Below are 12,982 nucleotides of genomic sequence, written 5' to 3'. Positions count from 1 at the left end.
AAGGTTAGTTTGTCATGCTTGAGTAAAACTATATCATCTACTAGTTCCTTTTAATGTCAATTGCAAAGGAAGTATATTTGTATCATATCACTCTCATCTATCATAGAATGTAGTTTGATATTGTGACAGTGGAAAATGAAATTTTCTTGTAATTATTCAATCGTGACCTTGTTTGTGCACATGCTTATATGGTATTTTTTATCCTTGTAATTGAATAAATACCACTTCATTTGTTCCTCATACTCTATACATTCACACAAAAATAACACAATCATACTTGGATAATATTTTTTTTTCTCAATAAAGGCTAATTCTATTAAAGGAAAATCAAAATAATGTTAGAAGTTGAAGCCTCAGGCAAGAGCATCTGAGAGCATTCAACGCAGCAAACCGTCCCAAGAATGGGAGGACTAGATATATAAAGCAAGGAGTCGAACATTGGAACCTGAATACAACGATAATATCATAGGAATCTGAAACTGTCAAGGTCAGAAACATAAAAACAGAGAAGCTGACCAAATCTACAGAAGAGCTACAGGTTGCGCCTTGCTAAGAAAGAGAACCAAATTCCAGTTTGTCGAGGGGAAACCAGAACCACCATCCCAAAAACTACCGGAGCTTTAGCCAAAAGAACCATTAGAAAAAGGCTGGGAAGACACAAAATTGTCCAGGTGGCATTACATTTCCATGCCCTGGTCCGGAAGCTCCTCCACCATCGGGCAAGCATTGCCATACCAAGTCCCTTCATCTCTTGCAACGTCACCAGCAGCACTACCGCCAGGAGGGGCTGACAAGGGACAGGTGTCACTGGAACAACTAGCAGTGGCCATCAAGACATAGGTACCATGAGAGCTGCCACCTGGTGGCAGAGTGTCACTAGGAGCACCCCCCTCGTCATGCTTCTTGTCGCGCCCGTCCATCTTTCCTTCATCTGCTAAATTTTTCTCATCACCTTGGTTGTCCTCCCTACTATGAACACCCTGAGAGAGCTCAACCGAATTGCACACTATAGCTTGAGGTGGAGCCTCTTCTTCAAAAAATATTACAGTGATATTGGCTGAGATAATGGGCCTGTTTAAGCTGCTTTGAAACTTAAAGTGGGTAGAATGAAAAGCATTATGCGGGAAAGGCCTGCGGGATGGGCTGAGAGGAGGCGAGTTCGCCTGAGATAAGGGCTGAGAAGAAGGAGCTGGGGTTTGATCGATAGATTGAGCCCTCTGAGAGCGCCCTTGACCACCATGGCTTCCGCCATGGCGGCTTCTCATGCGATGCCGGACCATGGTGAGGCCACAGAGGGAGGGCTCAGAAACACATGAATATTTGGAGGGGAGACGAGAGAGCACCAAGAGGATTCTAATAATGATCAAAGAACTGGCCTGAGAATGGAGAAAAGGGGGCACAATAGCAATAGAAAGAGGCTCGGAGAGTGACCCACTAAAGGTTGAAACCGACTTGCAGTAGAGAAAAGCTACAAGGGACAGGCATAGGCAAGAAGACGAGGAGTAAATAAAGGGGTGGAGAGCCGAAAGCACCATGATTGTACCAGCAGTAGCCATGCTTCGAACAGAGTGAGCCTTTAAGTCAATTTTCACATGGGATCGCTCTCGCCTTAGGTGAGCCGATTTGAGCCAGATGTGAGCCGACTTGAGCCGGATGTAAGCCTGGAGAATAGCGTTGATCTGCATCTGGTAGGACCACGTGCCTACAACCTTAATTAATTCCATAAATTGTCATTTAATTCACCCGCATCCGGTTTCTCTTCTCCTTCCTGTTTCATTTCATTCTTCACAATGTTTTGGAATTCTGTGAGTTGGGTTTCAGAGGCCATTCTGGAAATTGAACTTGTGTGAAGATCCAGTCCACATTCCACTCCAAGTTTAGAAAGTAAGTCAGAAACTTTATTTTCTTCCTGGCGGATGTGCTTAAGAGTGATTGCCCTGTGAGAGGATATCCAACATTCAATGAGCTCAAGCCTTCTCGCCATTCTCTAGCTGTTGCTCACTTTACTTAAGGGAGTTCCCTGCATAAGTATGGAGACCATATTTATGATGATCTGAGAATCGCTTTCTATGATAAGTGGAAAGAATCCCTTATTATGAGCTAGAATGAGACCTTGCCAAAGACCTTCTAGTTCAGTTGAATTATTGGTATCCCATCCTTTTGATCCTAGGAAGGATAGAAGAGGAACACCCTTGTAGTCTCTGAAAATCCCTCCAAAGCCTGAATTACCTGGATTACCTTTCGAGGCCCCATCAAAGTTTAGCTGGAATGTATGCTTGGGCAGGGGGAGCCATCTATCCGGTGAACGACCCAACTGAGGCAGTGATCCTTTAGCAACATGTTCTTGATTCCATTGAAGATTCCAATTAGCCCAGATGTTTTGTTCTTGGGGAATAGTAGGAAAGTCCTCCTGATACCAGGTATGGATAGAGATGGTTTCCTGGATATTTTGGCAGATAATTTTCCAAAGATTCTCCAAAGGTGCAAAATGATCCTTGAAGATTCTACGATTTCTTTCCTTCCAGATGGTCCACATGAGGAAGCCCGGAATGAGCTTCCATAAGAAATTTAAAATCTTGCTTTGATATGGATTTTGATCCCAATTTCGTATTGTGGCAATGATATCTCCATGTATTCTGCCTTCCTTTTGGCATCGGAAACTGACTTTTTCCCAGAGTTTGCGTGCAACATGACAGGAATGCATGAGATGCTTTACAGATTCCTCCTCTTGTCTACAGTTAGGGCATAGAGAGGGCCCATGATAGTTCCTCTTCCTGAGATTATCCCATGTGAGGATCTTGTTATGACATAGGAGCCATAGAAAAGTGGAAATTTTCGGCCAGTTGGTAGGGTCCCAGACTTTGCTCCAGAGAGGGTCTTTCACCATATGTTCCTTGATAATAATATTATAAGCCTCTCTTGCAGTAAAGGTACCTCTTTCTTCATATCCCCATCTAAGAATATCCCTTTCGTTAGAGAGTTGTATTCTCCTTTTCATTAATTCTGAGTCAAGAGTTTGCTGAACTTGCATTGTTCCTTGTCTTAGAATTTGATCCGCTTTGATCCATTGCCTGTGTCCTTGAGTAGAAGAGGGATTCCAAAAGTTTTTAACCTTATCATGAGTCTGCATGTCCTGATCCGGAAGCTGCTGATGACAAATTAGGTCCTTTAACTTGGGCATCTGCTGCCAGGAATCTTCCCAAAATCTTGCAGTGTTGCCGTTCTTAACCTCCCAGAAACTATGTTGCTGAATGAGGCTTCTGTGCTGCTTGGCCGAGTTCCAGATTAGGGAGCCTACACTGACTTCTAACATGCGTATTAGTTCCTCCAATGGGCGGTTGCTCACATACTTTGCTGTCCAAAGAGTAGCCCAGGGGGTAAGGGGCGTAGTAAGGCATTTCCACCAAATATGGGCCCCCATGACTTTGTTGCTATAGGAGGGATCCCTTAATCCAATGCCACCGCTGCTTTTTGGAAGACACACTGTGTCCCATTTGACGAGAGCCCATTTGCGGTTGTGACCTGTGCTGCCCCAAAAAAAGGATCTTTGGAGATGCTTGATTTCTTTGAGAACCCATTTGGGAGCCACGAGAATGGAGAAAAGGTATAGCGGCATGGATTGAAGAACAGCTTTTATAAGGACTAGACGACTCGCCATATTTAGAGCTATATGTGTCCAAGAGGTGAGGCGAGCCTCCAATTTTTCTAAGAGGATCTTCCATGAGGAATGCTTCAGGGCCGTGACAGTCAAAGGAGCTCCTAAATATTTGGAAGGAAGGACAACAATAGAAAATCCAAGGATGTGGGCTATAATTGCTTGGGTAATAGCAGGGGTATGGAAAAAGAATATCTGGGATTTGGATTTATTGATCGAAGCTCCTGAGGCATCCGAGAATTCTGTCAATAAAGATTTGAGCTGACGAGATTCTTGGATAGAGGGATGACCAAAAAGCATGTTGTCATCTACAAATTGCTAGTGAGTGAAGGCAGAAGAATTGTGAAGAGACAGGCCTCAGAGGAGCTGAGATTGCTGAGCTGATTTAATGCTACGACCCAGTCCTTCTGCCATAATAACGAAAAGGAAAGGGGAGAGAGGGTCTCCCTGCCTGATTCCCCGAGAAGGATGAAAAGTAGAGGATGGAATACCATTGATCAGAATAGAAAAGAAGGAAGAGGATAAGAGACTCATAACCCATCTTACCCAAGGAGGAGCAAAACCAAAAGCAATTAGAATTTTTTTAATGTACAACCAGCTTAAGCTGTCAAAAGCCTTCGAAAGATCTATCTTAAGGAGCATACCTGGCTTCTTGGATTGCTTCAAGGAGTGGATTATTTCATGAGTTAGGATAATACCATCCGTAATCTTCCGACCTTTGACATATCCACATTGCTCAGGCGAAATAATGAGAGGCAGCAGCAATTTGAGCCTGGAAGCGATGACTTTGGAAACTATCTTGTAGATTATATTGCACAGAGCAATAGGCCTATACTTGTCAGGAGTACTGGGCTGATCTTCCTTGGGAACTAGGGCAATGAATGTGGCGTTCATTCCAGGAAACATCCATCTTAAGGTTCTTGATTCCTCAACCACCTGCCAAACTTCCATTTTTATCAATTCCCAAAAATTGTGGAAGAAGTTGGAGGTGAATCCATCCGGGCCTGGGCCTTTCCCACTTTCAGCTGACGAACTACCATTTCAACCTCCTGTAAGTCCACATGCCTAAGAAGAAGTTGGTTATGCTCCTCTGAAATAATTTTGGGAATATTTCGAGTAATTTTTTCTATGGCTGGCAATCTATCTACCTGAGGCTCTTGATGCGCTTGCTTGAAATAGTTTAGAAGTTCGCCTTCAATTTCTTCATGTGTTTCCACCTTAGCCCCCTGCTCATTTTGAATGTGAGTTATGTTGTTATTCATTCTGCGTTGGATGGTGGTACTATGAAAAAATTTTGTGTTTTTTTCGCCATCCTTAAGCCATCTTATTCTTGATTTTTGCCTCCATAGCATTTCTTCCTGTTTAGCCCTCTCTATGATTTGCGCCTCAAGAGCTTTTTCCTGTTCTGCCAGATCCTCGGAACGGCCTTCAATGATAATCCTCTGCTGCAGACGTTTCATGTCTTGATCGAGGGCTTGCTTAGCCTGGAAAATATTACCAAAAGAAGTGTGGTTCCATTGTTTAATCTTGCTTTTGAGATGCTTGAGATTCTGCTGAAATTGAAACATCTTTGAACCATTTGGAGGGGAGAAATTGTCCATTCTGAGTTGATTAAGTTGTTGAAATCCGGGTGTGACATCCAGAAAGCCTCGAATCGAAATGGTCTTCGGGTTGTGTTACCAGGACGAGTCCATTGAAGGGAGATTGGCCAGTGATCAGATCCCGAGTAAGGCAGGATGGACGCAGCAAAGTCTCCACCAATATGAATAGCGTTGTCTAAAAGCAAAAATCTATCCAAACAGGAGGCTATCTGATGCGGCCCTGCTCTTTTGTTGTTCCAAGTAAAGAGTCCATTATTGAAAGGCAGGTCAATAAGCCAGTTGTTCTGAATGAATTCTTTTAAGGGTATTCCTTCCTGACTTCCCCTGTTCCTACCTCCCCTCTTTTCTTCCAGCCTAGTGATCATGTTGAAATCGCCCCCTGAAATCTAAAGTGGGTGCAGCCTGTCAGAGTTGATAGCTGAGAGGGTGTTCAGGATTTCTACTTTATGCAAAGCCTCCTGGGGGAAATACACATTGGTTAAAAGCCCATGTATATTTGTCCCTATGATGTGAAAAGTTGCTTGGATGAAATTCTTATTTGCATGGATGTTGTTGAGCCTAATAGTTCGGTTGTCCCATAAGATTGCAAGACCTCCAGATGCCCCATCGGAATCCATGGCAGCGCTGAGACCTCCTGGCCAAACTTTTGCTGCAATTCTTTCTAAAGCACTTGAATTGCATTTGGTTTCTTGCAAGAAGAGGATTTGTGGTTTTTCTTGCATAATCATGTTTTTGAGTAGTCTACCTTTCCTTGGGCTGTTGAGCCCTCTGATATTCCATGATATTAACTTCATTGGGAAGGATTGGGAGTGGTGTTATAGTACCTTGTTAGCTTGGAGTACCTACCTGACTCCACTAACATTTCTCCTATTCTGATTGTTCGTTGGAGGTCTATTTTCCTTCCCCACTTTTTATTATCTTTGGTAATGAATCTCCCATCCCAGGGGCTGCCAGTCTGAATTCCTAAAGACTTTTGCCTTTGTGCCCATGAAAGGACCTCCTCCAGATTCTCCAATTGTCGGTCTGGAATTTTGTCAAAAAATTTTGTTCTACATGCCTGCTCTAGGCCCAAAATGTCTAGTTCCCCAATATCTATACTTTCGGGTTCCTCCTCCATGTGCTGAGATTCATTTAGTTCTTCTGCTATTCTGGAATCAGATTGTAAGTTGTCTACCTCCATGACTTGAGAATTCCATGCCGGGATCTTGAGCTTATCTGAGGATGAAGGATCGTTGGGTAGAGGATCTTCTCGGGGTGATTTGGAGTCTGCAAGCTTCGATTGTTTGTTCTTCATTGCCTCCTTCTCTGGGGGAGCAGGAATTTCAGCGCTAGGGTCACTTTGTCAGGCTAAAGCTTCAAAGTTGTTGCTCGTTGAAGGCTTGGATGAGCTGGGTTGAGGCATTTTGGAATTTGAAGCTGATTTCTTGTGGCTTCTTCTTCGACTGGCTACTTTGGTGAATCCATCAGCCTCAGGCAGATCTGGATTGGCGGGGGATGAGGGTTTTTGTGTTAAAGGACAGTCCCTGAATAAGTGACCCAAGGCATGACATCTTCTGCATCTAAACGGCACATGTTCATAATCAATCAACTGAACCCATTCAATATCTTCATGGAATAAACTTACCGCATCCGGAAGGGCCTTGTTGAGGTTCATGTAGATGCAGATTTGTGCGTAGGAGGTATATCTTCAGATTTTTGTTTCCTCTGCAACTTTTATAAATTCTCCCAGAACATTACCAATTTCTTGTAGCGAAGTTTCATCCCAATACTCCACAGGAAGCGAGTACAGTCGAATCCAGACTGGAGCCCAACTAAGATCCTCCTTATCAGGGTTGAAGCGCTCTACCCAACCTCTGAGAAACAAGCCGGCGACATTGAAGAAATAGGGTCCTCCATCCAGAACCCTGTTCCTGTCTTCCAGGCAGTTAAAAATGGCTGTGAAGAACCCTTTAGGCCCCAGCTGCAGGGTGATATGTCCTTTTGGGTTCCATTTCGCTGTTATCCATCCGCGCAGTGCTTTCTCAGTTGGCCAAAGTCCTATGAACTTGCCTATCAGAGCATGGTCCCGCATATACTATATCTGAGCATTGATTCGGTGGCTGGGAAATACAACTTTCGGACGTTCAGTGGCCACGGGCTTGCAAGTTGTAGAGTTGATCTTGGGTTGCTCTTTGTTATCCTATTTTGCCTTTTGTGAGTTCAGATCCGTGTTGTTCTCACTCTGATCCTCTGATTTGTCGCCTACCTTGTTCTTTTGCTGCCCTTCATCATCCATTGGGGGAGGCGCTGCGCCCTCCCCCTGGGGGGGATTCATGAAGTTCGGAGCTGTATCTCTGGGATTGCAGAGTCGTGCTGCCGTCAGAGTTTAGCGGGTCTGCATCTTTCTGGAGAAACCTGCCATTGTAGAGATCATTGAAACCCTAAAGTGTAGAGTGTGTAACAGAGCCTCTTCTTCCCAATACTAAAGGATCAAGAAATCCCATACTTGGATAATATTGGTACACATTGCATACTGTATTTTTTTTTTTTTTAATGTATGGACATTTCAAATTCAATATATAGATTTCTATGGAATTGAATTGCCCTGTAGATCCCAATGCTCAAATATATAAAGGTCTAATGTCCTTGATTGTGTCCAAGTAAATTATTTTAGCCACTTTATTTCTAAGGTAATAATATACAAGTTCTTTATCACTAGGGTGTAATCTAAAACCTAGAGGAATGCAAGATATTATGTTCATTTTGATAAGATAGTTCTTCCAATACAAAAGAATTTTGGAGTTAGACCAAGATGAAGAAACCAACTACAAACACATTTAATAATTTAAACAATCTAACAATATAAATATGTGAAATGCAACATAGGGAGTTAATCCTATTAATAAAAAAAATGTTTCAAATAAGAGATAAAATTGTGCCCCATTAGATAACCTTGGAAATATTTTTAGTAATATAGAATCTTGTGTAGTTTATTTAGAATTTATTATTGCCGCAATGAAATATACGAAAATGATCTGAAATCGGGAAATCAAATTGCAAATACAAGTTTGATTTTTTCATCACAAAATCTAGGCTTATATGATAATGCCCATTTTCTATGGGACTAGATTGCGAGTGACTCATTATGGTTCTAATATAAAGAAATTAGAAATACAAGGTGTGTTATCCCCTGAGGGTAAAGGAACCATCACATGAGTGCATTGTCGTTGATTCCATATGCCTTGTTGCTTGAACCTTCTAGACTCATATAATCTCTCATTTTCTCCTTCCGATTCAACATTATGCTAGCTCAACCATGGTATATCAGATTCTCTACCCTCACCTTTCATATTTACAAATGCACTTATGGGTGGCAAAATTTGGTTACAACGCATTCTATTTTGATATTCCATGTATTTGTATTCTTGTTTGGATGTAGTGATATAACTTCTTGGTATTGCTATAAAAGTGGTAAACTCTAATGAAATATGAAAAAAATTTATAATGCTATAATTTTATTATTTACCTCATCATACCATGGGGGACATGATTTTACTTAAAAAGTGTTGTCATTTATTAGCTCAAATTTTACTACTGTGAAACTAGTTATGGTGGTGTCTTAAACATCCCCAACCACACTTAACACTTTCATTTTTACCAATTCATCCCACCTTGTCCATAAAATGACTCTCCCCCTTTCTATTTCACTTATAAAAGATCACAAAATGGTCTAAATGAAGAAAAACCTAAGTCATTAAAGAAAAAACAGATTAAGATATGGAGAGATTAAAATTAAAAGCCATAAAAATGTAAAGTATGAGTAAATGCAACCTCACTATGAGATCATTGCCCCTAGTCACATGATTGTTTATGAATACCTAAAGGAAAAGGGACTTGTCCAATGAAATGAACACTTAAAGAAAAAGGAAAAATGGGTAGTAATAAATATTGTTGAAGTAAGGAAACTCAATGGTGAGCTCCCTATTTCAAGGATTCTATACATAAAATTCTTACCTTTTGAAAGTTAGATGATAAAAAAATGTAATACCTCCACATCAGGGTCATCACACGGAGTTTTTGTTGGAATCACAATTGTTGTTAGACTAAAACCTGTAGGAAATAGTCTCTGCTACAATCACTACATTTATGATCCACGAGAGGTGGTTAATCCATGCCATGGAACACATGGGGAGTGTTGAACCCAATTTCCAACAATCTCTCCCCAATGCGAGTTGAGTGAGTTTCAAACTCGATACCTGTGCTTTGATACCACCTGTTGGAATCACAAATGGGGTTAGACCAAAACCCACAGATATTAGTCTCTGCTACCATTTCCATAGTTAGGATCCACGAGAGGAGGTTAGTCCATGTTGCGAAACACATGGGGAGCACTGAACAAAATGTACAACAATTTTCCCATTCCCCTTCCATATTTTTCCATCATACCTATCTTTTACTTATGGAAGTAGAAAACACACTTTTCGTAGGACTTGACATGCCTATAAGGGTTAGTTATTATTATTCCATAGTAAAACTTAGGCAAATTATAAAACTAACCTTTTGCTATATTGTGTTCGAATAAATCACTAGGGATAGAACACCAAGTTGGAATTACCACTTCAAGTGGATGCTATGCATTGGGATACATGTACCATGATCTAGGATCCATGATACCACATTAGGAATTGTGTACCAGCCTCAAGATCCATGAAATTTCATTGGGATATGTGTACCTGTATTTCATCACATCCATTAACATTTAGGATCTATGTCATTTTCTTGGAAAATGTGTCACTACATTAGGATCTATAATATTGCATTAGGTGATTATGAGGATGCCACATCATCATAGTTGTCACATGAGCCACTCTAAGAGGGACCTTTCACCCAAATAAAAGCCTTTCTAATATACTGGCTTGATTATTTCTCCTTGGACCACACACGGGGATTTATTGAGGAACTTTAGGATTACTAGGAGGTGGTTACACAAAGTCACATGTTTTACAAATGACATGGAAATTAAACACATCTATTTTGAATGAGGAGTTCCATATTGAGGAGCCACAGATGCCACCTAGCATCAAATCCTTCAGGTTATGTCCCACATATGTGGGGATAATGTCACACTTTTAAAGGTGATTGTTTTATGTTTTTTCCACTTCCTCACTCTTAAAGGTTGGTTGGAAGGGCACACTAGCCTTTGAACCCTTCGTTGACTCTATCTTCAATTATTTTGATGCTTATCGGTCACTATTAAGGGAGGTGAACTTGAATTGTCCCCTTTAAGCTCACACATGTTGGAATTAGTTACCTTTTCGACCATATATGATGGGGCACTATTGTATTAGAGGTTAATGAGAGTCATTTGTGCCCAATTATTGTATTTTTTTATATTAATATTTTTACTTGGGCCCATGGTTTGTGCTCATTACTTGAGCCAATTAGCACAGCATATTACACCATGGATTGAGGATGATATTAATCTATATAAGGAGGAGAACTCTCTCATTTTCATTTGTTGGAGAGTTAGTTAAGTTCAACTTGGTATAATGTATTTATAGGGTAAAAGTGTGATTCTTTAGTATGAATTACTTGCATTGTAATCATATGATCAAGATATGTTCTAGACATAGAGTGATATGATGGCTCATATTCTCCTCAATACTAATGGTGTGATATATAAATTAACACATGATTGGTCCATGATCTTTATTTAAAGAACATGAAGGGTCATTGTTGATGATTAATTGTGAGAAACTTTATTATGTACAAATTTTCTTTAACATCAATAAAATTACCTCAATTGGCCACATTGGGTGGGGCTGTGGTTTGTGTTTGTCTTAGAGGCTTTCAATCATGTAAACCTTACTCGTATTATAATATTTGATGTACTTGTATGAGGATATACTAAATGTGTTCATCATGTATTGAATACTCCACTTTCCCAAAACATGGTATTAGACCCCATTTCAAGAGCTTCCTTTGTTGTTAACCTAGCTATTGAGTTTGTTTTTCCGCATTTATGGCCTCAATAGATTGTTCCATTATGTCCAAAACACTAATTACAAATAAGAATGCCTTTCCTTTCATTTGAAAGGTGTATTTATTTCCCGAGATATGATTTTTTCATCATATCTAGAAGTGTATAGTTCAAATATGCCATTGTATATCGTCTATATTTTGGTTTTCTATATTTTCCCCAATTTCCTACTCTTTCTGGGGTATGTATTCTATTTTCTATGTGCTATATGTAATCTTGAAGCATAAAAAATAAAGTGGGAAGTGTCTTCATTTCTATGCATTCTCTTTGTCATGTTCTCTAGGCGACCTTGAAAAACCAAAAATAGAGAGAAAACTTGCATTTTGTAAGTAAGGTAACATATATCTAAACCCAATGTTGTTGGGTTTGGATTTTTTTTCCTTTTTAAAATTGTTGTTTTTATAAACATGCACATTGAGGCAAATCCACAACAATAATAACAACATCCCCATTCTCCTTCATTTGTATTATTATGTGTTTTCCATTAGCTCACTTGGTTGAAAGTTACTTTATTTAGTAAGAGGCATTGAGTGAATCATTATAAAAGTAACTTTATTATTTTATTTATTCATTTTTATTTACTTATTTATTGCAGCTCTCATTTATAAAATAACTTCCTTGTGAAAGTGATTCTCACTTGCTTTATAAACATGGGTCACTTCATAAAGTAATTTACTAAAAGTGAGCATATAGGCAAAGCTAGTGAGGTAAAGGGATATTTTGTTTCTCGGTAACATCCAACATCACATGGGTTAACTTTTACTTACCATGTGGACCTTTGTTATTAATAATTCTTTTTATCTAAAATGGCATACCTTTCACATCTAAAATCCATTCTCAATGTTGTTTTTTTTTAAACATCTTACTTTTTTGAGAGTTTTCCATCCAAACGATTACTTTCAACTTTTGAATCCATATTATATACACATTTTAATATTTCCACTTCAAGTGAACTTTTGCTTCCTAACAGCAACTAATTTTCATGGAAATCCCACATGGAGGATGTACGAAGAAATAAATAATTGTATTTATTTACTTTGGCAAAAGAAAAAGGCCTCACTAATGTTGATGAGAAAGTCGAATGGAATGACAAGAATGACAAAGCACATGGATTGATTAGAATTTCCATTTCTTGTGATTTGAAATTTCATATTCAAGAAATGAATGGCCCAAATGTAGGCTAAGAAAAGCTTAAAAAAGTATTTGGTGAACCTGATGTAACTAGATCTCATCACTTTGAAAACTAGATCATGACTTTGAGTCCTAAATATTTCTCTTAGATTGAAGTTTATTTATCTAAGTTCAAAACACTTAAACATTTACTTGAATATTGTCAAGTGGACATGGAGGATAATTAATGAGAGTATGTTCTTTCCAAGCTTGGTCCCCATATTCCATTTTTTTATCTACATTTTATACCACTAGAGAAGATCCAAGGGATTTATATAAAGATCCCACTCTTGAATATTTTTTAGACTCTCTGATTATAGAGTAAGACAATCTCTTGAACATTGGAGTGATAAACATTGTAGGTACATATAAAAAGGCCATAGTAGAGGAATATAAAGTAAAACCAATCATCCCAAGAATAAAAATTCTTGCAACAATAAGAAAAACAAGTGTCCCAAACCCTCTTAACCAACTTCTACTGCCATTGGTTACAAAGGACCAAAATCAGAGAGTAACAAGATGAACAGGGACTGATAT

The 12,982-nt window shown here is 39.4% G+C and overlaps 1 protein-coding gene across 1 annotated transcript; it reads right to left on the bottom strand.

Moving 5' to 3' along the window:
* Positions 1-6,943: 6,943 nt before the first annotated feature.
* On the bottom strand, positions 6,944-7,327 carry LOC149237028 (uncharacterized). Its single transcript, XM_089369122.1, has one exon. It carries the CDS (start codon positions 7,325-7,327, stop codon positions 6,944-6,946), a length of 384 nt encoding a protein of 127 aa, XP_089225248.1.
* Positions 7,328-12,982: the final 5,655 nt, after the last annotated feature.

This window comes from Pinus tabuliformis, chromosome 8, assembly GCF_031772625.1.
Source record: "Pinus tabuliformis cultivar Carrire ecotype Pingquan chromosome 8, CPIR1, whole genome shotgun sequence".
NCBI classification, from domain to species: Eukaryota; Viridiplantae; Streptophyta; class Pinopsida; order Pinales; family Pinaceae; genus Pinus; species Pinus tabuliformis.
The sequence above is the reverse complement of the archived record's forward strand: the minus strand, read 5'-3'. Positions and strand labels throughout refer to the sequence as shown.